We start from the raw sequence: 25,779 nt of genomic DNA on the forward strand, positions 1-25,779 counted from the left end.
AAGGTGCTGAGATATAAAGGGCACAGGTTACTAAAGGTAGGTGGGGCAGGTTTAAAGTGTGATTCCTTATATAGTCCCTCACTATTCGTCATTTCTTGGAAACACTAGCCTCGTGTTGCCTAGATTCTATTCTTTCTTTCCCAAAAGGTTTGCTTATACTTGAAGCAGCAATTTCACTTCTTCCTAGTCCAAAGGGATCAGTGCTGCCACATAGGATGTTGGCCAAGAGGTGAGGGCAGCATTGGATAACAATGATTGCATGGGTGTGGAGTGATCTCATGGCTTCCAGAAGTTGATGGGGTAACACTTGTGCTCTTAGAAGATGAAGATATTAGGGTTCTGAAAGGCTATGGTAGAGGACTCCAAGTCTCAGGGGCTGGGGAGAGAACACTAAAACTCCTAGGAGCTAAGGGATAGTGATCCCTGAGCCTGATTCTCTGAGCCTGAAGGGGGTCCCTAAGCTCACTAGGATTGAAGAGAGCCTTTTGACTTCCCAGGACCAAGGGGAGACATTAGGAAAATCAGAGGCTGTGGCTCTGGTACCTTTCTATTTTACTTTCATGTGTATAAAAAGGCTTTTGAAAGTAAAAAAGGGCTGTCATTTTGTCAGGGATAGCTCCATGGGACAAATCTAAGAAAGAGACAAAATCTTCATCTCTCTGCATCTTCATTCTTCCTTGGCAAAATAAGAGATCAGATTAGATGATGTCTGAAGTTGTTTTTTTTTTTTAATATCCTCTAAATCTTGTGATCTATTGGAGAAGATTGTTTCCAGGAAAGAAGGAAGATGAAGAAGTTGAGTCTCTGATTAAGTTAATAAGTTGAATTTCCCTGATTAAGGGGGTAGAGATTGGGATGGGGACAGATATTTCACAGCCGTTTCTTGTCTTCACATCCTTCAGAACTTGTCTTCACATCCTCTCTGAGGGACCAGAATCCTGCATTCAAACTCCTAAGGGGGTTGGAAGTCATGGGGAACTACAAGAGCAGGTGATGCTCCTAGAGACAGGAACCTCTGCTTGGAAGATTCTCCAGGAAAAAATCCGGGAACTCTCAGACTTGGTAAGAGAAGCTGTTGCACTAGTTCCAAGGCTGTTGGGAAATGAGGGAAGGAGGGACTCAGTTCTTGAAGGACTGAACCTATTTGCCATCTGACAACAGAAAAGAGAGATGGGAGTCAGGAAACCTGTACTCAAATCCCAACACTCTCAATAACTCTATATGATTTTTAGCACAATTGCTTCCCTACTCTGAGACTTAGCTTCCAAAAAAAGGAAATGGAGGGGTTAATTAAATTCTACGAATCAGTCCCTTCCCACTGACATTCTGTGTTTCCAAGATCCTTCTTAGCTCTAATATTTTAAGTTTTAAGAGCCCTCTCACGTTGAATGTTCTGTGTTGTAACATACCTTCCAACTTTGAGACTCTCTGCTCCAAGGTCTTTTTTTTCCCTTTTAAATTAAGATCTTCTTTTTTCTACTGTCTAGTGTTCTTCCAAACTCAGACATTCTAGATTTTATGTTCTAAAATGCTTTGGGATCTCATATTCTATCTTCTAAGGACCTTCTCAGATCTAATATTGTTTATCTTTCCTATCTTCAAAATTCTGTTTTGAGGTCCCTTTCAGTTAAGAAATTCTGTTTTTTTTTAAACATTCCACTTTATTTTCAAATGGAAACTCACGTTCTCCCTCCCATTTCCCTTGCCTTACCACACTGAAAAAGCAAGGGGGGGGGGTGGGAATTACTATTATAAATGTGTACACAAGGAAAATAAATTTCCATTTTTGGCCACATCCCTAGTTCCCCAGCAGATTCCTCACTACCTAGTCCAAAGCAATCGAGTACTGCCACAGAAGAATTTTGGATAAAAGGTAATGGGAACATTGGTTAACAATGCTTGTGTGGGTGTAGGGAGACCTCCAGCTCTCAGAAGTTGATGGGGCAATCCTAGTGCACTGAGATGAAGACATAAAGTTCTCAAGAGTCGATAATAGAGAATTCCAAGTTCTCAAAAACTGAAGAGAATGACCTAAAACTCTGAGAAGCTGAGGATAATGATCTCTAAACTCCTAGGGGCAAAAAGAGTCCCCAAGTTCCCCAAGCCTGAAGGGAGCCTTTTGACTCTCCATGCTTAAGCAACATATGTGTAAAGAATAAGCAGATTTTCAGAGAATTCACCAATAGAATGAACATATTTTAACATATATAAACCCAAGTTAATAATAATAATCACAACAAAAACATTTACAGAACAATTTTAAATTTCCAGAGAGCTTTACAAAAACCATCTCATTTGAACCTCAGGTAAGTGCTTTCAGTGACGCTATTTTACAGATGAGGAAATTGAGGCAGAAAGAGACTAAGTAATTTGCCCAGGGTCACACAACTAGCAAGTATCTGAGGCTGAATTTGAACTTGGGTCATTCTGATCCAGGTCCAGAGCTCTAAACCCTGCCTTAACTCTGGAAGAAAAGGCAAGTAATAGCAGATGAATATAGAAGTAATAATATATCAGGAATTCTTATAATAAAACTTAGAATGAGTTGAGTCTGAGGAGGAAAGAATAGCAGAATCATTTGGGGAGTCTTTCAAATTTATATTGGAGGAAAAATTGAGATTGAAGGAGGGTTAGGACTACTGTCCTAGGTAGATGGAATAATGGTAATATATGAAAGAGAGAACTGAGAGCTCATTTCATTTCTGTATTATCTGAGAAAGATAATGATCTTGGCCCTGTCATACTAAGATAATTTTCTTATTTGATAAATAGCATATAGTAAGTCAGGGAAGTCCTGATGATATCACTTATCTAGATCTTATTGGAATATTTGATAAAAATAGCAATTTTTTGGTAGAAAAATTTGAGAAATACAGGAAAGATGATTGTACAATTGGTTAGGTTTAGAAATGGCTGCCCAGACCCAAAGAATAATCATCAATTGGGTCTATTTGGAAGGAGATCTTCAGCTCAGTGCTATAGAGATATGTACTTAGTTTATGTACTTGTAATGTTTAACATTTTTGCCAATGATTGGATAAAGGCATCAATGGTAGGCGTAACAAATGTGCAGATGACACAGTGCTGAGAGGGATAGCCAAAATGTTGGAAGAAAGATTTAAAAAAATCTTTATAGACTAAAATATTGGGTTGAATCAAATAAGATGAAGTTTAATGGACAAAAGGGTAAATTTTTCCACTTAGATATTACAAGTGGTACTATATTCAGTTTGCAGATAAGGAAATTGAGGTTTTGAGAAATTAATAGTTAGGAAGTGACTGAACCTCAGTTTGAACAAAGATCTCCCCCAGACCAAGGCTCTGTCAACCACACCATATTTGATTACAGTGGTTCCTTTACTATGGCCAAGCTTTAATTATCTAAGATCTTGAGTAAACAGAATGCAAAAGGTCACAAAACAACCAAGGTCAGGGAAGTGCTTCCTTAATCCACCAGAAATGACCCCACCTAACCATTTCACCCACAGGATGAAAGAGATGCCTTTATGGTGGCTGATCTGGGGGTTCTGGTTGAGCAGCATCAGATATTCCAGCAAGCCTTACCCAGAGTGACCCCCTTCTATGCTGTGAAGTGCAACAATAGCCCCAGTGTCTTGCAGGTACTGGCCAACCTGGGCACTGGCTTTGACTGTGCCAGTCAGGTGAGCTCCAAGAAGGTCCCATATCTACATAAGCCTAGGAGTGGGGGGGGGTGCATGATGGGAAGGCAAGAGATTCATGAGAGCCAGAAGGAAAAAGTTCTTGGAAAAACTGAGCAGCTCTGGATTGAACAGAGTATCTGAGGGCAAAGACAAACTATAAAAGAACTCAAGTTGTGGGTCCATTGGACTGAAAGGAAATCAGAATGTGGGTGACGTGCTTACACATAAAGGAGGGCCATATCTTTCCTTTCTTTTTCCCATTGGCAATATCTCCAGTAGAGTCTGTCTAAGGGTATGGACTAAGGAAGATTTGAAAACATGAACAAGAGGAACATTTATGTATATATATTTTTGGGCTGGAAGGAACGGAGAATGTTTTAGCCTTATCCTCTTTCCTTCTCCTCCCCGCCCCCCAAAGTCCTTAGGAGTTCTCATCTAGGGAGCTTTAAATCCATTGATCCTCCTCCAGTAAGACCTCAACATTTCTTCCAAGAGATTAGTGTTTTCTAAATGGAGTGTCAAGGAATGGGGTAGGGAATGGATTATGACCCACATTCCCAGAAGGTCAACACTATATCCAGTTCTTTTCCCCTGGGCTTTCCAAGACCCTTGGAAACTGGGACTAGGGATGGCATGCTCCATTGAGTTCTAAAGAGTCCTCCAGGTTAAGAATGTCAGAAGGGAGTGGCCCCTGGAGGGATGACCTCTGCTGTGCTGCCATTAGGGGGAGCTGGAGCAAGTTCTGAGGATGGGAATCGCCCCTACCCGCATCATCTATGCCAATACATGTAAGCAGATCTCTCACCTCCAATATGCTGCCAGCCATGGGGTCCAGCTGATGACTTTTGACTGTGAGGAGGAGATTGCCAAGATTGCCAAGTTCTACCCCACTGCCAGGTAAGGGTGGCAGAAGAACCCTTACTGTTAGCATCAGGTGCTGGTTGATGGTTTCATGGGACAAACAGGGATGTTCTGAACCCAGAGACAAAATAGTCCTGAAGAACAAGGGACAGATAATAGGGAGAAAGTTTCAGTTTCAGCTTCCTCATTTGTAAAATGGAGATAATAATCTCATTTACTTCACTGTTACTGTAACAATTAAATACAATAACATAGAAAGTGTTTTTCAACATCAAAGCTTTACAGATAAATGCTAGTTATTGTTATTATTGTTAGTAATAAATGAATGAATGAGATAGATGACAGCTAAAAATTATAAGTGCATGAGCACTGAAGGTTAGGGAGATTTAGGGGCAAGTGGCAGATGGATATTTCAAGACATTCATAATGTACATCATTAGGGAGGCCAAGTCACAGGTAACAGGTAGAGATCTGCTATAGGTTCCACAGACAGACCATTTAGTACCAGTTAATAATAGGTAATACCAGGGGGTCCCAGGCCATGAATAGCAAAAAATATTGGAAAGCAACCAGCAAAGGTCTTAGAGTAAGAAGATAGAGGATAAAGGCAGGGTGTAGATAGGGGAAGATGAAACAATGACCTAGACCCTGGGGTATGAGGTGGGGCTTGGTACTAAGTCAAACAATTGTTCTCTTTTTCCATGTTAAAAAAAAAAAAACAACTTACTTCATTTACTTATTTTCCATGTAATAACAAGTTTCCACATAAGTTTTCCAAAGTTATATGATCAAATTTATCTCCCTCCCTCTCTTCCCTTCCCCCTCCCAGTGCCGGTAGGCAATTCAATCTGGTCAATACATATTGTATACTTTCATATGCCATTCAACTTCAACAGTTTTTTTCCCCCTCTGGATATGGATAGCATTCTTTGTCCTAAGCCCCTCAGAATTGTTCTGGATTATTGTATTGCTGAGTAGCTAAGTCTATCACAGTTGATCATTCCACAATATGGTTGTTACTAGGTACAATGTTTTCCTGGCTCTGCTTATTTCTCTCTGCGTTAGTTCATGTAGGTTTTTCCAGTTCTTTCCGAAATTCTCTTGTTCATCCTTTCTTACAGCAAAACAGTATACAATCACTGTCATATACCACAATTTGTTCATCCACTCCCCAATTGATGGATATCCCTTTAATTTCCAATTCTTTGCCACCACAAAAAGAGTAGCTCTAAATATTTTTGTACAAGCAGGTCTTTCCCATTTTTTTTATCTCTTTGGGATACAGACCTAGCAGTGGTATTACTGGGTCAAAGGGTGTATATCATTTTATAGATCTTTAGACATAATTCCAAATTGTCCTCCAGAATGTTTGGATCAGTGTACAATTCCATCAGCAACGCAGTACTGTCTCAATTTTGTCATTTGTCCTCCAACATTTAACATTTTTCTTTACTATCATATTGGCCAATCTGATATGTGTGAGGTGGTTCCTCAGAGTTCCTTTAATTTGAATTTCTCTAATCAAGAGTTATTTGGAACCTTTTTTATATGATTATTGATAGATTTAATTTCTTCATCTGAAAACTGCTTATTTATATCCTTTAACCATTTGTCAATTGGTGATTGTCTTGCATTTTTATAGTTTTGATTTAGTTCTTTATATATTTGAGAAAGAGACCTTTATCAGAGGAATTTGTTGTAAAAAGTTCTTCCCAGTTTGTTGTTTCCCTTCTAATCATAGTTACATTGGTTCTGGGTGCACACAAACTTTTTAATTTAATATAATCAAAATTATTCATTTTATATTTTGTAATGATCATAAATTCCTCTACAAATCTACCAGGTAAATTATTCTATGTTCCCTTAATTTACTTATTTTTTCTAGCTTTTTTTAGTTGCATGTCCAATTCATTGATATAGGGTTTTTTTTTCTATTTTATTGATATAAGCATTCAGAGATATAAATTTCCCCTTGAATACTGCTTGGGCTGTGTCTCATGAATTTTGATATGTTGTCTCCTCATTGTCAATCTCTTTCATGAAATCACTGATTATTTCTATGATTTCTTCTTTGACCTATCCATCTTGAAGAATTAGATTAGTTTGCAATTAATTTTGAACTTGCCTTTCCATGAACCATTATTGATTATAATTTTAATTGTATTATGATCTGAAAAGGATGCATTTATATTTCTGCCTTTCTGCATTTGAAGTTTTTATGCCCTAGTACATGATTAATATATGTATATGTACCATGTGCTGCTGATCATAAGGCATATTCCTTTTTATGCCCATTCAGTTTTCTCCAGGTATCTATTAAATCTAACTTTTCTAAATAATTTACTTCCTTTATTTCTTTCTTGTTTCTTTCTTAGTTAGATTTATCTAGTTCTGATAAGGGAATGTTGAGATCCTCCACTAGTCCAGTTTTGCTGTTTATTTCCTCCATAAGCTCCTTTAGTTTCTCCTTTAAAATACTTGGAGACTATATCATTTGGTGCATATCTGTTAAGTACTGATATTACTTCATTGGGGTTATGATTGTTACTCCTGCTATTTTTTATCTCAGTTGAAACCCAATAGATTATGCTCCATTCCCTTAGTTTTGCTATGTGTGTCTAACTGTCTCAAATGTATTTCTTGTAAACAACATATCATTGGATTCTGGTTTTTAATCCACTATGCTATCTGCTTCCATTTCATGGGTAAGTTCATCCCATTTCCATTCACAGTTATGATTGCCATTTGTGTATTCTCCTCCATCTTGATTTCCCCTTTTAATTCTGTCCCTCCTTCTTTTACTTTGTCCCTCCATACAAGTGTTTTGCTTTTAATCACCTCCTCCATTCCCCTCCCTTATGCCATAAGTAAAAAATTAATCTTCATACTAAATTTATAAGTATTTATTAGTAAAGAGAAAGAAAGAGAGAATTAAGATTCCCAGTCTTTTTATCTTAAAGTAAGATCTTGTCATGGATTCTAGTCCAATGTAGTTTCCTCTATGTTGCTGCTTGCCAGAGATTGCCAGCAAGATAAGCGCTTCAAAGATAGCTCAGAGAGTAAAATGAGACCCAAGAGGCCCAGCAAGTTTGCTGAATTGGCTTTGCAAATCTCCTTCTCAGCCTTTTCCCAATATCCTTCCAGATTCTTTTTGATTGGCCCATGAATTCTAAGCATCCTATTTCCTGGCCTCTGTGTCACCATGCAGACATGTGACTCTGTGACTCCTCTGTCCTTCCACTGGAGTGAATCTTCTGGGATAGGACTGGGTTAGAGCTTCCCCAGATATTTAATTCATACACATATTACTCCCCTTCCCACCACCACCCTTCTTATTCCCCTCCTACTTCTCTATAGGGTAAGATAGAATTCTACATCCCATTATTCCCTCTCTGTTATTCCCTGTTTGAGACAATTCCAATGAGAGTAAGGTTTAAGTATTGCCCATTACCAACCTTATCCTCCCCTCCTTTGTCATAGTTTTTCCTCCATGCCTCTTTATGTGATACAATTTATGCCATTTTACCTCTTTCTTCCCTTTTCTCTCAGTGCAATTGTTTTTTTTTCACCCTCTGGTTTTTTGTTTGTTTGTTTTTTCATATCATCCTAAACAGCTTACTACCACTCCCTCTATCTTCTAACCACTATGAAATGATAAAAATTTTAAGAGTTAAAAATTATCACCTTTTCATGTAGGAATATAAAAATTTTGACTTTATTAAGTTCCTTAAATTTTTTCTCTTTCTTATTTCTCTTTTTATGCTTCATTTGAATTTTGTATTTGGACATCAAATTTTCTGTTTCAATTTGGTCTTTTCTTCAGAAAGACTTAGAAGTCATCTTTTTTATTAAATGAACTTTTTCCCCTAAAGAAATATAATTGGTTTTGATGGGTAGTTGATTCTTTGTTGTAAACCCAGTTCCCTTGCCTTCTCGAATATCATATTCCAAGACTTCTGATCCTTCAATGTAGAAGCTGCCAGATCCTGTGCAATCCTGACTAGGGCTCTATAATATTTGAATTATTTCTTTCTGGCTACTTGCAGTATTTTGTCTTTGGCCTAGGAGCTCTTGAATTTGGCCATAATATTCCTGGGAGTCATCATTTGAAAATTTATTGCAGGAGGTGATCTGCGGATTCTTTCAATTTCTATTTTACCTGCTTGTTCAAGGATATCAGGGCAGTTTTTCTTGATAATTTCTTATAATATGATGTCTAGACGTTTTTATCATGACTTTCAGATAGACCAATAATTCTTAAATTGTGTCTCCTGGATTCTATTTTCTAGGTTAGTTACATTCTCAATGAGGTATTTTGCATTTTCTTCCATTTTTTCAGTCTTTTAATTTAATTTTATTGTTTCTTACTGTCTCATGAAGTTATTAACTTCTATTTGGTCAACTTGAATTTTTAAAGAATTATCTTATTCCATGACTTTTGATCCTTTTTCCATTTGATCAATTCTACTTTTCATGGAATTCTTTTCTTCATTGGATTTTTAAGCTTCTTTTCCCACTTAACCAGTTTTGCTTTTTAAGTTGTTATTTTCTTTTGGCATTACTTTAATTTCTTTTTCCCATTTTCTTCCACCTTTCTTATTTGATTGTTAAATCCCTTTTTGAGTTCATCTACTACATAAGACCAATTCTCATTTTTCTTTGAAACTTTGCATGTGGCTGCCTTGATCTGACTGCCCCTTGCTGAATTGATGCCTTTCTCTTTGTTTCCATAGAAATTATCAATGGTTAGGTGTTTCTTTTGCTGTTTGATCATTTCCCCAGCTTTTTTTGCCTATGAACTAGGAAAATTGATGATTCTATCTCTTCTGCTGATGGTTTATAGGACTCAGAGCTGCCCCGAGGCTAGGGGCTTCACTGTAGTCTTGAAAGGGCCAGGCACTACAGGCTTCAGGGTCTTTCTAAGGGCTCATGCCAGGACTTCAGGATTTAAGGGGTGGGTGTAGATATGGTGTGCTCTGCTGTTGGTTTAGGCAGAGTCCGGTCTTGAAGTTGGCTTGTGCTGAGGTTCAGAGCTTGGATGGCCTGTACTCTTCTGTGAACAGTTTCCTTTACGATATCCCATGAAAATAGACTCTCTTTGCCTATCTTTCAAATTGTTTCCACAGGAGAGCCACCTCACATCATCCCCTTGTTGGTTCTGTGATTCCAGTTATTTTGAGATGCTATTTTAAGGTTGATAGAAGATTCTCAGAGCAGTTCCAGCTTTCACTGCTACTAAGCTGCCATCTTGGTTCTGTTTCCCCTCAAAGAAAAAGTCAAACAATAGTTCTTAGAAGTTCAATGTAAGATCTGGGAAGAATCACCAGCAAGGCTGAATCACGGGTGTCTGTAAAATAAGGAAAAGTAAAGATGGAGTAGGGGTGGAGCAAGGAATAGAGGTGTCTAGGAGAGAATCTAGGAGCCACAGTACTATAACTTCTTATTCTGGAGAAATAGTGCAAGTCATTAGAAAGAGCACTAACCTTAGATTAAGACTTAAATTCAAATTCTCTCTAACACTAGTTATATGACTTTGGCTAAGTTGCTTCACTCCTATATAAAATGGGTATAATATTTGTACTACCTATCTTAGTAAACCTCATAAGGCATGAGAGAAATGTGGACCATTGTTTCTTGGCAGATTGGTCCTCAGACTCTGGACCCAGGACAGTGAGAGCCTGTTTCCCTTGAGTGCCAAGTTTGGGGCTCCCTTGGACCAATGTGGCCATCTATTGACCCTTGCCAAGGACTTGGGAGTGACTGTAGTTGGAGCCTGGTGAGTCTGCCTGGTGCTAGAAACAAAAGAGACCTAGACCTGGAACCAGAAGGCCTGAGTACAAACCTGGGTTCTTCTATGATTTACTGGGTCAATGATCTTGACCTTTTACCCTGGACAAATCTCTCCCCATCTCTGGGCTTCAGTTTCTACTCTGTCAGCTAAAGGCAATGATTTCTGTCTTGTTCTCCACCCAGAGATTTTGGGGGAATTTGTAAACAGTAAAGGTTTTGCAAACAGAAAAGCATTTCTAAGCTGTTTATGCCTCTGTGTGTCTCCACATTTGTTTCTATGTGGGAACCTTTTTATGCTTATGTCTGTACAAGCACATGTGTGCCTTTTTGCTTGCAATTCCTCAACACTAATGGTGTGCTTGGTTTCACTCAGTTTCCACGTGGGTTCTGGCTGCCAGACACCACAGAGCTTCAATGAGGCCATTGCAGATGCCCGGCATGTGTTTGACCTGGGCCTCCAGATTGGGCACCCAATGAGCCTCCTGGATATTGGAGGAGGCTTCCCAGGCAAAAAGAACTTCGTGCCTACATTTGAAGAGGTAAGGAGCCAAGATCCAAAGCTGGAGGGGGAAGACAAGAAAAGGTAGCTTAGGATGGGGAGTGGGCTCTACCAATGGAAGTGAAAGAAATATATTCCTTGTTCTGATCATAGCACTTCATAAAAAAATTTTTTTTTTACAGATGATGCTTTAAAAATATACATCCTTAAAAAACCAGCTCCTTACTCCTCATCTAGAGGTCTTGCTTTGAAGAAAGAAATTCAATTTAGTTAGACACAATGGTCATCTTTAACAACATATATTTTATTCTTCTCCTATAGACTCCCACTTTCCTCCAAGAGGAAGGAGGATTATTGGTCAGTGCTCTGAAATCACTGGTGATCATTGTATCTATAGAAGTTCCAAGATTGTTCAGTTTTTCTCCTTTCCTTTCCTTTTTATAAATTAGTTTGTAAATAGTTTATATTTATTTAATATGAATATATTTATATTATATCTGTATTATAAATTATTATTCCTTTTATAAATTATTCTCCTGTCTCTGAATACTTCTCTTGGCATAAATTCATATAAGTCTTCCTGCATTTCTCTAAACTTTTCGTATTTATGACTTCTGATGGTGCACTGACATCCATTACTTTTGTGCACCACAATTTGCTTAGTTATTCCCCAGTGAATGAGTACCAACGTTCCTTCCACTTCTTCTCCCTTCATTTTCCTATGATTTCCTGAAGGAAACCAGACCATAAACTAGAAATGATGATTAGGAAAGAGAAGAAATTCCTTAGAAATAATCTGGCCTTTCAGTTCAATTCTGCAGCTTAAAACATGAGAAAAGCAAAAACAGAGATTTCTTTTAGAAAGAATCCCCAGAGAAAATGTAACATAACAGAAAATAGAATCAATTCAATTCAACCTATTTATGCCCTTCTCAAAACCCCTAAATGACCTCTATCACTTATAATTATGCTGTTTGTATTTTTATTTTCTCTTTTTAATAATAATAAAAAAATTTAATATTCTATTTTCTCCAATTACATATAAAAACAACTTTTTTTAAAATAAGACCCTTACCTTCCGTGTTGGAGTCAATACTGTGTATTGGCTCCAAGGCAGAAGAGCGGTAAGGGCTAGGCAATGGGGGTCAAGTGACTTGCCCAGGGTCACACAGCTGGGAAGTGTCTGAGGCCAGATTTGAACCTAGGACCTCCCATCTCTAGGACTGGTTCTCAATCCACTGAGCTACCCAGCTGCCCCCCAAAACAACTATTTACATTAAAATTTTTTTGAGTTTCAAATTCTCTTTCTCTCTCCCTTCATCTCTACTTAAAAGAATAAGCAATTTGGTATAGGTTATACACATGTAATCATTGAAAACATATTTTCCTATTAGTCATGTTGGGAAAGCAAAATGACTGAAAAGAAAAGAAAAATTAAGTGTTAAAATATATGCTTTGATCTGTTTTTGGCTCCATCGGTTCTTTTTTTTTTTTTTGAGGTAGATAGCATTTTTCATCATAAATCATTCTTCAGAATTGTCTTGGATCATTATACTGCTAATTAGCCAAGTCATTGCAGAATATTACTACTACTGTACACAATGTTTTCCTCTTTCTATTCTATTTCTATTTATTTCATTTTGCACCAATTCATGTAAGTCTTTACAAGTTGTTTTTGATTGCATCTTGCACATCAGTTTTTATAGCACAAGAGCATTCCATCATAATCTAATCTTATACCATAATTTATTCAGCTATTACCCAATTAATGAAAATCACCTCAATTGCCAATTCTTTGTCACCAATGTCTCTTGTCACTACTAAAGAACTGCTAAAAATATTTTTGTACCTATAGGTCCTTCTCCTTTTATTATGTGTCTCTTTGGGGGTACAGACCTAGTAGTGGTATTGCTGGGTCAAAGAGTATGCAGGATTTTATAGACTTTTGAGCATAATTCTAAATTGCTTGCTCTCCAAAATGTTTGAATCAGTTCACAACTCCCTCAACAATGCTTTAGTGCTGTGGTGGCAAAGGTGTGGCATATGTTCCCCCGTGTGCTGGAGGGGGCTGCTCCATTTCCCCTCTCCACCTTCCCTAAGGACATTTCTTTTGCATGACCTGCCCCTCTGTCCAGTTGTCCAATGCTTGCACTTCCTCCTTCCACTCTCTCTCTGGGGTAATGTGAGGGACTCACAGGCAGCTAGAAGGTACAGTTTGGGCACATGATCTCTAAAAGGTTTGCCAATGCTGCCTTAGTGTCTCATTTTGTCCCCCATCCCTTCTAACATTTAATTCTTCTTTTCTGTTATATTAATCTATCTTATAGATATGGGGCTGTACCTCAGAGTTGTTTTAATTTGCATTTTTCTAATCAATAGTGATTGAGAATATTTTTCCCATGACTATAAAATAGCATTGATTTCTTCATCTAGTAGTAGTCTCTCGGTAACTGAGGATGACGATTGTCTTTGTGAGTTTTCATCTATGGTGTATAGATGAGTGTGCACAAAGACACTTGTGCGTGAAGGAGATTTAAGTGGAAAAGTCGTTGCACAGAGACAGTACCACTCTCTTGGCATTGGAAACCTGGGTCCAGTGGCACGAAAAATCATTACACTTGGAGACTTCCTCAGCTGCATTGGATGGCCATGTTGTCCTTTGTGTTCCAACATGCCCTAAGCACTCCACAGTGCTTTGCTGCATCGCCATCTCAGCCATTGAACCTTCTTATTGGTTTCTTCCGCCTGTTCTGCCAAAGCAGTCTTCACATGCTGGGTGAGCAAAGCCCTGGTTCACCAGGGATCGATGACCTGATGGCTACCCTCACAAGGTTTAGCCGGCCTGTTGAAGCCGTTGCCTGGGGTGTGGCCGCTGCCACAAGCTAGCCAGCTACTAGGAGCCACACGTGAGAGCTGGGTGTCAGGTGAGGGTCAGAGACTGGAGAGCTGCCCTAAGAGGGCACAACAAGCCCTCCATACCAGAGATACTACCCCTCCCTGAGCACCCCATACACCCTTTCTTCATCTAAAAATTGCCTATATACATATATATGTATATATATATATATATATATATCCCTTGACCATTTATTATTTGAGAACTGACTTCTATTCTTATATATTTGATTGAGTTCTCTATATATTTAAAAATTATCAGAAAAAAAAACTTGATCTAAAATTTTCAAAGTTATGATTACTATCTGTGTATTTCTCTCTATTCTAGTTCCCCATTTGTCCTGGTATTTCCTTTCATCTTATCCATCTTCTGAAGTATTTTGCTTTTGACTGCTGCCTCCCCAATCAATCCCATTAACCCATTACCCTTTTTTTATACACTTCTCCTTCTACTTTCCTATAGAGTAAAATAGATTTCTATATCCAACTGACTGTGTATATTATTTCCTGTTTAAACCAGTTCTGATGAGAGTAAGGTTCAAGTGCCTCTCCCCACCCCAAGTTTCTTATCTCCCCCTCCAAACTCTTTTAGGTAAAATAATTTATGGCATTCTACCTCTCCCTTTCCTCTTCCTACAGTACATCCCTCTTTCCCATGCCTTAATTTTATTTTATTAGATACCATCCCATCATGGCCAATTCACACTCAAGTTTCCTGGGTAGGTGATTCTTTGTTGTAATCCTGGTTCCTTTGCCCTCTGGAATATCATATTCTAAGTCCTTTGATCCTTCAACATAGGAGCTATTTAATCTTGTGTTGTTCTGATGGTAGTTTCTCAAAGATCTGAACCTTTTCATTTTGACTGCTTGCTATATTTTATTCATGACCTGGGAGTTCTTGAATTTGACTATAATATCCCTGAGAGTTTTTATTTTGAAATCTCTTTCAGTTGGTGACTGGTGGAGCCTTTCAATGTCTATCTTACCCTCTGGTTCTGGTATCTCAGAGCAGTTTTTGTTGAAAATTTCTTGAAAGATGATGTCTGAGCTCCTTTTTTTTTATTATTATGACTTTTAGGTAGTCCAATAATTCTTCAATTGTCTCTCCTATATGTTTTCCAGGTCAGTTTTTTTCAATGAGATATTTCACATTTTCTTCTATTTTTTCATTCTTTTGATTCTGTTTCATTGTTTCTTGATGTCTAATAGAGCTTGCATTTACCCAATTCTAATTTTTGAGGCATGACTTTCTTGAGTGAGCTTTTATACCTCCTTTTGCATTTGGGCAATTCTACTTTATAAGTAGAATTCAATGAATTTTTGTACTTTCCCATGTGGTCAATTCTGATTTTTTAAAGAAGTTCTTTTCAGTGGATTTTTGTGTCTCTTTTACCATTTGACTGTTTTTTAAGTTCTCTTCATTGAATATTTGTACATCTTTTTTCCACTTGGCCAATTCTGCTATTTAAAGAGTTCTTTTCTTCAGTGGTTTCAGGTGCCTTTTAAAAAAAAATTTGGAGTATTCTATTTTTTTTAAACATTATTTTATTTGGTCATTTTCATACATTGTTCATTGGAAACAGATCATTTTCTTTTCCTCCCCCCAGCCCCACACCACCCCTTCCCTAGCCGACGCGTGATTCGTCTGGGTATCACATGTGTCCTTGCTCTGAACCCATTTCCTTGTTGTTGGCATTTGCATTAGGGCACTCATTTAGCGTCTCTCCTCGATCATGTCCCGTCAACATCTATAGTCAAGTAGTTGCTTTTCCTCGGTGTTTTTACTCCCACAGTGTTTCCTCTGGATGTGGATAGTGGTTTTTCTTGTAGGTTCCTCCAAGTTGTTCAGGATCACTGCCTTGCCACTAATGGAGAAGTCCATTACATTCGATTATACCACAGTGTATCAGTCTCTGTGTACAATGTTTTCCTGGTTCTGCTCCTCTCGCTCTGCATCACTTCCTGGAGGTTGTTCCAGTCCACATGGAATTCCTCCACTTGATTATTCCTTTTAGCACAATAGTATTCCATCACCAACATATACCACAATTTGTTCAGCCATTCCCCAATTGAAGGGCATCCCCTCATTTTCCAATTTTTGACCACCACAAAGAGTGCAGCTCTGAATATTCTTGTACAAGTTTTTTTCCTTATTATCTCTTTGGGGTACAAACCCAGCAGTGCTATGGCTGGATCAAAGGGCAGACAGTCTTTTATCGCCCTTTGGGCATAGTTCCAAATTGCCCTCCAGAATGGTTGGATCAATTCACAACTCCACCAGCAATGAATTAGTGTCCCCACCTTGCCACATCCCCTCCAGCATTCATTACTTTCCTTTGCTGTCATATTGAACAATTTGCTAGGTGTGAGGTGTTACCTCAGAGTTGTTTTGATTTGCATCTCTCTGATTATAAGAGATCTAGAACATTTTTTCATGTGCTTATTAATAGTCTTGATTTTTTAAACTGAAAATTGGCTATTCGTGTCCCTTACCCATTTTTCAATTGGAGAATGGCTTGATTTTTTGTACAACTGGTTTAGCTCTTTATACATTTGAGTAATTAGACCTTTGTCAGAGGTTTTTGTTATGAAGATTGCTTCCCAATTTCTTACTTTCCTTCTAATTTTAGTTACATTGGTTTTGTTTGTACAAAAACTTTTTAATTTGATGTAGTAAAAATTATTTATTTTGTATTTTGTGACTCTTTCTAAGTCTTGCTTGGTTTTAAAGTCTTTCCCTTCCCAAAGTTCTGACATGTATACTATTCTGTGTTCACCTAATTTACTTATAGTTTCCTTCTTTATATTCAAGTCATTTGCCCATTCTGAGTTTATCTTGGTGTAGGGTGTGAGGTGTTGATCCAAACCTAATCTCTCCCATACTGTCTTCCAATTTTCCCAGCAGTTTTTATCAAATACTGGATTTTTGTCCCCAAAGTTGGGGTTTTGGGGTTTGTCAAAGACTGTCTTACTGAGGTCATTTACCCCAAGTCTATTCCGCTGATCCTCCTTTCTGTCTCTTAGCCAGTACCAAATTGTTTTGATGACCGCTGCTTTGTAATATAGATTGAGATCTGGGATTGCAAGGTCACCTTCCTTTGTATTTTTTTTTTCATTATTTCCCTGGATATCCTTGATTCTTTATTCTTTCGAATGAACTTTTTTATGGTTTTCTCTACTTCAGTAAAATAGTTTTTTTGGTAGTTCAATGGGTATGGCACTAAATAGATAGATAAGTTTGGGTAGGATGGTCCTTTTTATTATGTTAGCTCGTCCCACCCATGAGCAATCAATGTTTTTCCAATTGTTTAGATTTAGTTTTAATTGTGTGGAGAGTGTTTTGTAGTTGCGTTCATATAGTTCCTGTGTTTGTCTCAGCAGATAGATTCCTAAGTATTTTATATTGTCTAAGGTGATTTTGAATGGAATTTCTCTTTCTAATTCTTGCTCCTGAACTGGGTTGGAGATATATAGAAATGCTGATGACTTATGTGGGTTTATTTTGTATCCTGCAAATTTGCTAAAGTTGTTGATTATTTCGATTAACTTTTTGGTTGATTCCCTAGGATTCTTTAAGTAAACCATCATGTCATCCGCAAAGAGTGACAGCTTGGTCTCCTCATTGCCAATTTTAATACCTTCAATTTCTTTTTCTTCTCTAATTGTTACTGCTAGTGTTTCTAGTACAATATTAAATAATAAAGGTGATAATGGGCATCCTTGTTTGACTCCTGATCTTATTGGGAAGGCTTTGAGTTTTTCCCCATTGGAGATGATGTTTGCTGATGGTTTTAGATATATACTGTTTATTATTTTTAGGAAAGGCCCTTCTATTCCTATACTTTCTAGTGTTTTCAATATGTATGGGTGTTGTATTTTGTCAAAGGCTTTTTCTGCATCTATTGAAATAATCATGTGATTTTTGTCAGTTTGCTTGTTTATATGGTCAATTATATGGATGGTTTTCCTAATATTGAACCATCCTTGCATTCCTGGAATGAATCCTACCTGATCGTAGTGGATAACCCTTGTGATGACTTGCTGCCTTAAAGAGTTTCTACGGTTTATATTTTTTAAATCCTAGTTCTACTACTTAAAAGTTATGCAGCCTTGGACAAACCACTTTTTCTTTCTAGGCCCCAATTTCCTGATCTATAAAATGTGACAGATGGACTAAATTATCTCTGAAGGCTTGACCAAGCCTAAAGCTATGATTCTAAACCAATCTTTTCCCAGTTTCCTTGTCTGTGAAGTAAAAGGATTAAGCTACAGGACCTTTAGGGTTCCTTCCAATTCTAAATCTTATGATGACTACTCCATCCTGTCACTTCATAGCTGGGGAACTCGTAGCCCAATGTAACAGAGAAATTAATGTTTATGCTGAGATTATCACTTGAGTTTCAAAACTCCTGTGACAGAAATCTTTTCTTGGATCATGAGTATGTCTTCTATTTTATTTATGAGATCAATGTGAGGACGGGGGGCATTGTTCTCTAAAGACCACAAGGGACCAAATAAAAAATAGATAACATTATGTGATGTAACATAATTTTTATTATATTAAATTCAAAACTGTTTGTATAAACAGAACCAAATGCGACCAAGGTTAAAAGGGGAAACAAGTTATTGTTTGCTTTAAAAAACAGTATGTCTAATTAAATACTTGTTAATGTTTAAAAAAAATAAAGACCAAAATGTCATTAGACACAATAAATTAAAAGCAGTGGGAAAATTTGAAGTTCTGGCAAAAAAAAATATTGAACCCTTCTGGATACTGTAGAGTCTGTCTAGGCCTTTCAAAAAATATTATTCCTAAAACTCTGAAACTTTCTTTTAAAAAATATAGGATTTGGGGGGCAGCTGGGTAGCAGCTCAGTGGATTGAGAGTCAGGCCTAGAGACGGGAGGTCCTAGGTTCAAATCTGGCCTCAGACACTTCCCAGCTGTGTGACCCTGGGCAAGTCACTTGACCCCCATTGCCTAGCCCTTACCACTCTTCTGCCTTGGAGCCAGTACACAGTATTGTCTCCAAGACAGAAGGTAAGGGTTTAAAAGAAAATATATATAGGATTTTAAAATAATAAATCACAAGGGAAGAAAAAAGAAAAAAGGGTTCTTTCAGTCAAGTGAGTAGAGCAAAGAGAGCCAGAGATTCACACCTGCAGCACTTTACCAAAAGCACAAGCTCCCAAAAAAGTGACCCGCAGCGTGGGTCTCAGCCAAATTTATCTCCCAAGCATCCTTACGTAAAATGAGGACTTAATTTAAAAGGATGCTGGAATGTAGCTCAGGTGTGCATACTAGAGAAGGACTAATGCCACATCACTATAATTCAAGGACTTTCACCATCACAGTAGTAACCTTTCTTGGGAGAAGAAATATTCTCTTACTCATCATTTTGACTACTGAGGCCCCCTGTAGTGCTGCCTATTTACAGAAAATCAGCCCATTGGAATAACGCCATTAAATCTTTAACATAAAACACTTAGTAATAAGGCAAAAGCAATATGAATCAAAACACCATAGTTACTCAGTATAAGGCGGTGGAATAATAACTCACGCATCCTAGCTGACTCTTAAACCTGAGCCAGGGATGGACAGGGCATCTCTGGGAGGGAGAAAGCACGTACAGAAACCTAAAAGAGCTGGCATTTAAGTGGGGAAAACCATGCCTCCCAGAGCAATGCACAGCTCTACATTGCAGGACTCACTGTCCTTGGTCCTTCCAGGTATTATCCTCAGTGGTGCTGGCTCCCTAACAAAGTCTCCTGTCCCAAAGAAGCCCAAAGTTGCACCAGCTGGAATAGAGACAACTAGGGGTTCCAGTTAGTCACATATTTCTCCCCTAAATGAAGCCCAGTGATAGTCAAAACCCCAAGAGCCCTGACAAGGCAGCGTACGTACATTAGGGGACTGGTGGTTCTCTCTGCCCTGGCTGTAGCTCCCTGGTAGCTGGGGTTATCAGTAGTCGTGGGGTAGAAGACGGTCTCTGTGTGGAAGAAGCAAAATAATGAGACTAAAATTTGAGGATCTCCTTCCAAGAGGAAAGGGTGGTTTGGGCTGTCTTTAGAAGAACATCTTGTCCTGAATTGGCTGTAAGTCCAACATATTGGAAACTGTATTCTATCTTTTTATTATTTATAAAGTTAATGGGCTGTCTCCAGAAGAACATATTGTCCTGAATTGGCTGTAAATCCAACATATTGGAAACCGCATTCTATCTTTTTATTATTTATTATGTTAATGTTGTTTATTTTATTGGACCATAGACCCAGTCCCTTGATTGACCACTTTGTGAGTCTTAACCTCTTAAACACTAGAAACAGTTACATGGAAATGAACCAAGGGTACATAATCCCCATTTGGCACGATTATTTCTCTGTCCTCAAACATGTTCTCTCTGTTTTCTATTTGCCCTCAATTGTCTATCTTTCCCCCCTATTTTGTCTGAGAACTGCTTCTGTAGATTTTTTGCATGTGGATTTTTATCATTTTTCATGCATGAAAATTATTTTTCTGTTCCTTTTCACAATCAATCTGGTCACTTACCAAAGAGTCATGGTCTTACATCCTTCACAGGTTGATTTAACTTTTCTTTATGCAAAAAGTTTGTTTTCTGTTTCCAAATCCATTTTCTCCCCCTTTTAATAACTCAAATTCTTTAATACAAAAGTCCTGATGATGGACCTCTCTGAGCATAGCTGGGCTGGTCCTTGAGCAACAAATGAAGAGTTCACTCTTGGTTCCATACTTAAAAACCTCCAGTGAGCCTGGACCTACTGACATGACCTTTCAAAACTCAGGATCATCTTCACAATGTGTAGCATTGGAGAAGGCTATACAGAGTCAGTCTATAATGAACGGAATGTATCATTATCTTCCAAATGGAATAGCTCTGAGGAGCTAGTCACAAAAATGTTAACTCACTGAACACTCAAAAACCAGGCCTAGAGGCAGGAGACCTGGGTTCAAATCAGATCTTGGACACAGCTATGCTGTGTGACCTAACCCTAATTGTCTAGCCCATACCACTCTTCTGCCTGGGAACTACACTTAAGATTAATTCCAAGATGGAAGATAAGGATTTAAAAAAAGTCACTGAATATTCTCTCTACCACCTGCATAATGATCCCAAATCCTATGTGCCCAGCCCTGAGCTTAGCTGGTGCATGGCGTGGGAGTGAGATAAAAGAACCCCTCTCTATAACCTCAGGGAGTTCAGTCTGGAGAAGGAAAAGGAAGAACAAGTCCATACCTTAACCTAAGGGAGCTATCAGAGAAGAAGATCCCAGAGAGAAGCTCTTTGGAAAATTACCCTGGACTGGAGAGACAGAGAGAGAAAAAGTAGACCCAATCTCTGACCTCAGAGAAGTAGCAGACCCAGGCTCAGTCCTTGAGAAGCTCAGGTGCTCAGTAGAGTAAGCAGCCTCCTGGGCACAGAGAAGATTCAAAGGTTGGACTGTGTTGCTCTGACTTCAGGAAGATTGCCTAGAAGAGATGATTTTGTAAGCTGGGTCTTGGAGACAAGGAGGATGAGGAAAAACCTTCCATGAGTTTAGGCTGGAAGGGCAGGAGAAGAATATAGCGTAAACAAAGTCTTGAAGGCAAGTAGAAGCTTGGAGGGGTGCCTGGTGGTACACTGAAGGTCCCAGGGCTGATCTCCATCATTAACAGTTCTGACATCTAAGGAGAACGATGACAAGTTGTAACGGATGTAAGATATCTGAGCAGCGTGGCACAGTGCAGAATCTCCAGCAACGTCCCCATGGGACAAGTAGGAGACAGAAATGGGCATATGCTGAGAGTCGTTGTATAAGTGGGTCCAGGACAGTTCACTTGGCTGGAAGGAAGTATAGGTTAGGAGATCAGATAGGGAGGTCTATCCTAATGGAAACATTCATCTTCCCTACAGATGGCAGCTGTGATCAATAGGGCCTTGGATCAATATTTCCCAGAGGGCAGTGGAGTGAAGATCATCTCTGAGCCTGGCCGCTTCTATGCCACTATGGTGTGCACTGCTGCCCTCAACATCATTGGCAAGAAGGACTTGGTGGCGGAACAAGGTGAGTCAGGCTAATGTGCAGGTTATGTTGGGCTGGGATAACTCCCCCAATCAGGTCATGGACTTTGGACATGGTTCACAGGGTGGCCAAGAGCCAAACTTACCTCAAGATCATGGCATCATATAATTAAAGACTATAGGGGGCAGCTGGGTAGCTCAGTGGATCGAAAGTAAGACCCAGAGATGGGAGGTCCTGGGTTCTCAGACACTTCTTAGCTGTGTGACCCTGGGTAAGTCATTCAACCTCTATTGCCTACTCCTTACCACTCTTCTGCCTTAGAACCAATACACAGTATTGATTCTAAGATGGAAGGTAAGGGTTTTAAAAAAAAAAGCTCACATTCCTCTGCTTGGCATTCAAGGCCCTCCCAGGCTGATGCCATCTTATCTTTCCAGCCTTATCTCATAATATTCCTTTCCAAATAATCTATTCTCTGGTCCATACAAATTGTGCCTAATATGATACAAAGATAAAAACAAAATAATCTCTGTCCTCAAGGCAGTGATATTCAACTTGGGCTGTGGGCAGAGTGAAAAAGGGACTGGGTGTAGGTGAGATATAACATGTATGCAGTTAAGTAAATACAAAGTATATTAGAAGATATATGTGTGTGTGGAGACAGAGAGAGAGAGAGAGAGAGAGAGAGAGAGAGAGAGAGAGAGAGAGAGAGAGAGAGAGAGAGAGAGACAAAGAGACAGAGAGACAGAGACAGAGACAGAGAGAGAAAGAGACAGAGAGAGAGAAAGACAAAGAGAGAGACAAAGCGAGAGAGAAAGAAACAAAGAGAGAGAGAGAGACACAGAGAGAGAGAGAGAGAGAGAGAGAGAGAGAGAGAGAGAGAGAGAGAGAGAGAGAGAGAGAGAGAAATTGCAAGAAGAGAATATTCATGTATCATGGAAGATCTCAGGTAGGAGGTGGTGTCTGAGTTGTGCTTTAAAGGAAAGCAGGGATTCTAAAAGATTGTAGAAGTGATGAGAAAATAACAATTGCATTATAGCCACAGGAGACTACTCATCCAGAGACATGAAGGAAAGATATGAAGCATCATGTATGAGATGACTATGTCATTCCTCTGCTCAAGAATCTTTAATGACTCCCCATTGTCTTTAGGATAAAATACAAACTCTTCTGTGCAAGGTTTAAAAATCTGTGATCTTGATCAGGTCATCTTTCTTGACTGATTATACATATCACAGAAGGGATTGTCTTGTACAAATGTTGTACATTCCCAGTGCCTAACACAAAGCCCTGTACAAGGAAAGCTCTCAGTATTTGTTTTTATAAACAATTCTCCAGCCTCTGCTTGTAGACTTTCGGTGTTGAAGAACTTCCAGCCTACCTGAAAAATGGAGACACCTAAAAGAGAAGAGAGTCTTGACACAAACATAAAACAGAGAGGCACTCACCCCACTAGCCCCAACTATCCCCCTGACTGAGCTGTTTCCTTTTCCTTGAAGGTGGCCGGAAATTGATGTACTATCTCAACGATGGCTTTTACACCTCTTTTGCAATTATTCGGAGAGAGAAAGAATCAAGGACACCTCTTGTGGTGAAGGCAAGAGGGACAAGGGGGAAGAATTGATTTTTGACAGCTTTGGAGGAAAGGGCAAGGGAAAGCTGTATGGTACTAAGAGCAGCTGGACAGGTTTTTTTTGGGGGGGTTGTTTTTGTTTGTTTGTTTGTTTGCTTGTTTTACGGAATTGTCAGTAAAGAGCAAGTTCTCCAAGATTTCCAGGTCAGTGTGGGCCCTCAGATGTAATCTTGATCACCTTCCCCCAGCCTCTACTCACAATTCACCCCTGAATTCCTCTATTCAGGCTTGGGGATGGGGAAGAAAATAACAGCTATTGAATGGCTTCCAAAGTGACTAGAATAAAGCTGGTACTTCTCCATTCTTGCTGTTAAGCATATTAGGATGGCTTAGAAAAGGCCACAGAAATGTGTAAAAGTGGAATTGATCAAATTTGCCTGCCTATGGTTTTCCTACCTTTAGTAGGAATTGTTCTCTAAAGGAGTGATTTTCTGGTAAGTCCGCCAAGACACCAGAGGAAAAAAAAATTGTACACTGAACTTCTATTTAAGTAGTGAGACTCAGTGAAGTATACACTTTACAACCTGAAGAGATCTCAGTAGGGTGCAAGACATAATTGCTCTATTTTCCCATCTGAAGCTGCAGATAATATAAATTACAAAAAGGAAAACAACAAACAGAAACCACATATAGTATTATGGAATATATCTAGTATTATGGAATATATTGTGGCATTCACAATGTACCAGACTCCAGTACATCCCGCTACGGTCCCATTGAACTGTCATCTAGACACATTTAATTCATTCATTCATTTAACAAACAGCAATTAAACTTGCCCTCTTCAGGGTCTTACACTCATATTGAGGAAGATGTTAAGTTTCAATAAAACAAAGATTCTGTGCTCAATGTTCAGTAGAGAGATGAGTCTTAGAAAGTAATTGTATTATATACTATGACGTGTTGATAAGTTCATGAAGGAGTGTGGGGTGGGATGGGGTAGAAATGAAAGAAAACCTGGTAGTGGTAGACTTTGAATTGATTTTTAAAGTAAGAATTCAACAGGGAAAGTGAGTAGAATTCATCAGGGAAAGGAGAGGGAAGACATTTTAGAAACAGAGATCATCATGATCGGAGACCCGAAGAATGGGAAGAAATAGGGCATGGGAATAGTTTGGGCAAAGAATCATTTTATTTAGCAAAACCCTCATCCTCTACTTTCCATCTGATACAGAAATTCAATTGCAAACCACTTCTTTACCCTTCCATACTGTGGGGTCCCACATGTGATGCTTTTGACCGTCTGGGTCCCACAGACGTCTTGCTGCCTGAGCTTCATGTGGGTGACTGGCTGATCTTTGAAGACATGGGGGCCTACACCTATACCACAAGCTCCAATTTCAATGGTTTTTCACCGCCTGAGCTGAGTTTTACCATCCCTTCTGATCTGAGGTGAGTAGGAGTAAAGTCCTGGGCACTGGATTCTGGACAGATGGTCTTCCAGCTATCCCTCCCTGGGTCCTGAGTCCTTCTTAAAATGTTTTTTAAATTTTATCTAATTGATTAATTTAGAGCATTTTTCCAGGATTACAAAAATCATGTTCTTTCCTTCCCATAATCAATACACAATTCCACTAGGTTTTACATGTGTCTTTGGTCAAGACCTATTTCCATTATTATTGATATTTGCTCCAGGGTGATTGTTTAGAGTCTATATCCCCAATCATATCCCCATTGACCCATGCAATCAAGCAGTTGTTTTTCTTCTGGGTTTCTACTCCCACAGTTCTTCCTTTGGATGTGGATAGTGTTCTTCCTCATAAGCCCTCCTGAATCCTTTTGAGAGGGGAAGTTTGGCTTAAGTCCAGGAATATGAGTAGGGAGCATTCAAGGCCAAATTCTGCCATGCCACTGAGTTGTGGCAAGGATGGGATGAGGATTTCTTGAATGTCTGGGCAGATGATATCCCTTGCCCCCTGGGTCACTGGACAGAGTCTTCAACTAGTAATCTGCCTTCTCCTACACATATCCACCCTGCTAAGGAGTGGTATCAGAAGGAATTTCTGTAGAGGTAGAGAGAGAAACTACTCTGGGATTCATGATCCCTTTATCTCCCTTCCTCCTCCAATTAATCCCCATGGGGTAAAATGAGGTGTTCAGGAAGGACTAGCATGTCTGGTGTGAGGACTTACTGAGACCTTTTCAGGGCTGCTCAGTCACCTTTAATGCCCACCTATCACCCAACTCTCACTTGTGGCTCCAAATACCTTCTCAGCAGATGGTTAACCAAGTTGAGGGGTGCAGATAGACCTCAGACCCATCCATGATGTAGGGAGAATGTCTATTCCAAGTGTGTGAAGACTTCCCCTGGGGGAAGGGGCAAACGAGAACAGTTTTTTCTGCTGGCCATGAAGGACACAGAAGTAGGTGCACTCAGAACTTTGTCAGGCATAGAAGATGCCAAGGTCATCATCCCCAG

The 25,779-nt window shown here is 39.0% G+C and overlaps 1 protein-coding gene across 1 annotated transcript; it reads left to right on the forward strand.

Annotated features, from left to right (window-relative positions):
* Window positions 1-855: 855 nt before the first annotated feature.
* Window positions 856-24,756, forward strand: LOC100032457 (antizyme inhibitor 2-like). Its single transcript, XM_001381427.5, has 8 exons — window positions 856-1,062; window positions 3,489-3,662; window positions 4,387-4,559; window positions 10,165-10,299; window positions 10,687-10,852; window positions 21,619-21,769; window positions 23,227-23,324; window positions 24,535-24,756. The coding sequence occupies exons 1-8, from the start codon at window positions 856-858 to the stop codon at window positions 24,754-24,756; spliced, it is 1,326 nt and encodes a 441-aa protein (XP_001381464.4).
* Window positions 24,757-25,779: the final 1,023 nt, after the last annotated feature.

This window comes from Monodelphis domestica, chromosome 4 (assembly GCF_027887165.1).
Source record: "Monodelphis domestica isolate mMonDom1 chromosome 4, mMonDom1.pri, whole genome shotgun sequence".
NCBI lineage: Eukaryota > Metazoa > Chordata > Mammalia > Didelphimorphia > Didelphidae > Monodelphis > Monodelphis domestica.

Coding starts and splice junctions, on each gene's coding strand:
- LOC100032457 (XM_001381427.5), top strand. CDS start 856: ATGGGGACAGATATTTCACAGCCGTTTCTTGTCTTCACATCCTTCAGA. Junction 4,560..10,164: donor AAGTTCTACCCCACTGCCAG/GTAAGGGTGGCA, acceptor GTTTCTTGGCAG/ATTGGTCCTCAGACTCTGGA. Junction 21,770..23,226: donor GGACTTGGTGGCGGAACAAG/GTGAGTCAGGCT, acceptor TTTTCCTTGAAG/GTGGCCGGAAATTGATGTAC.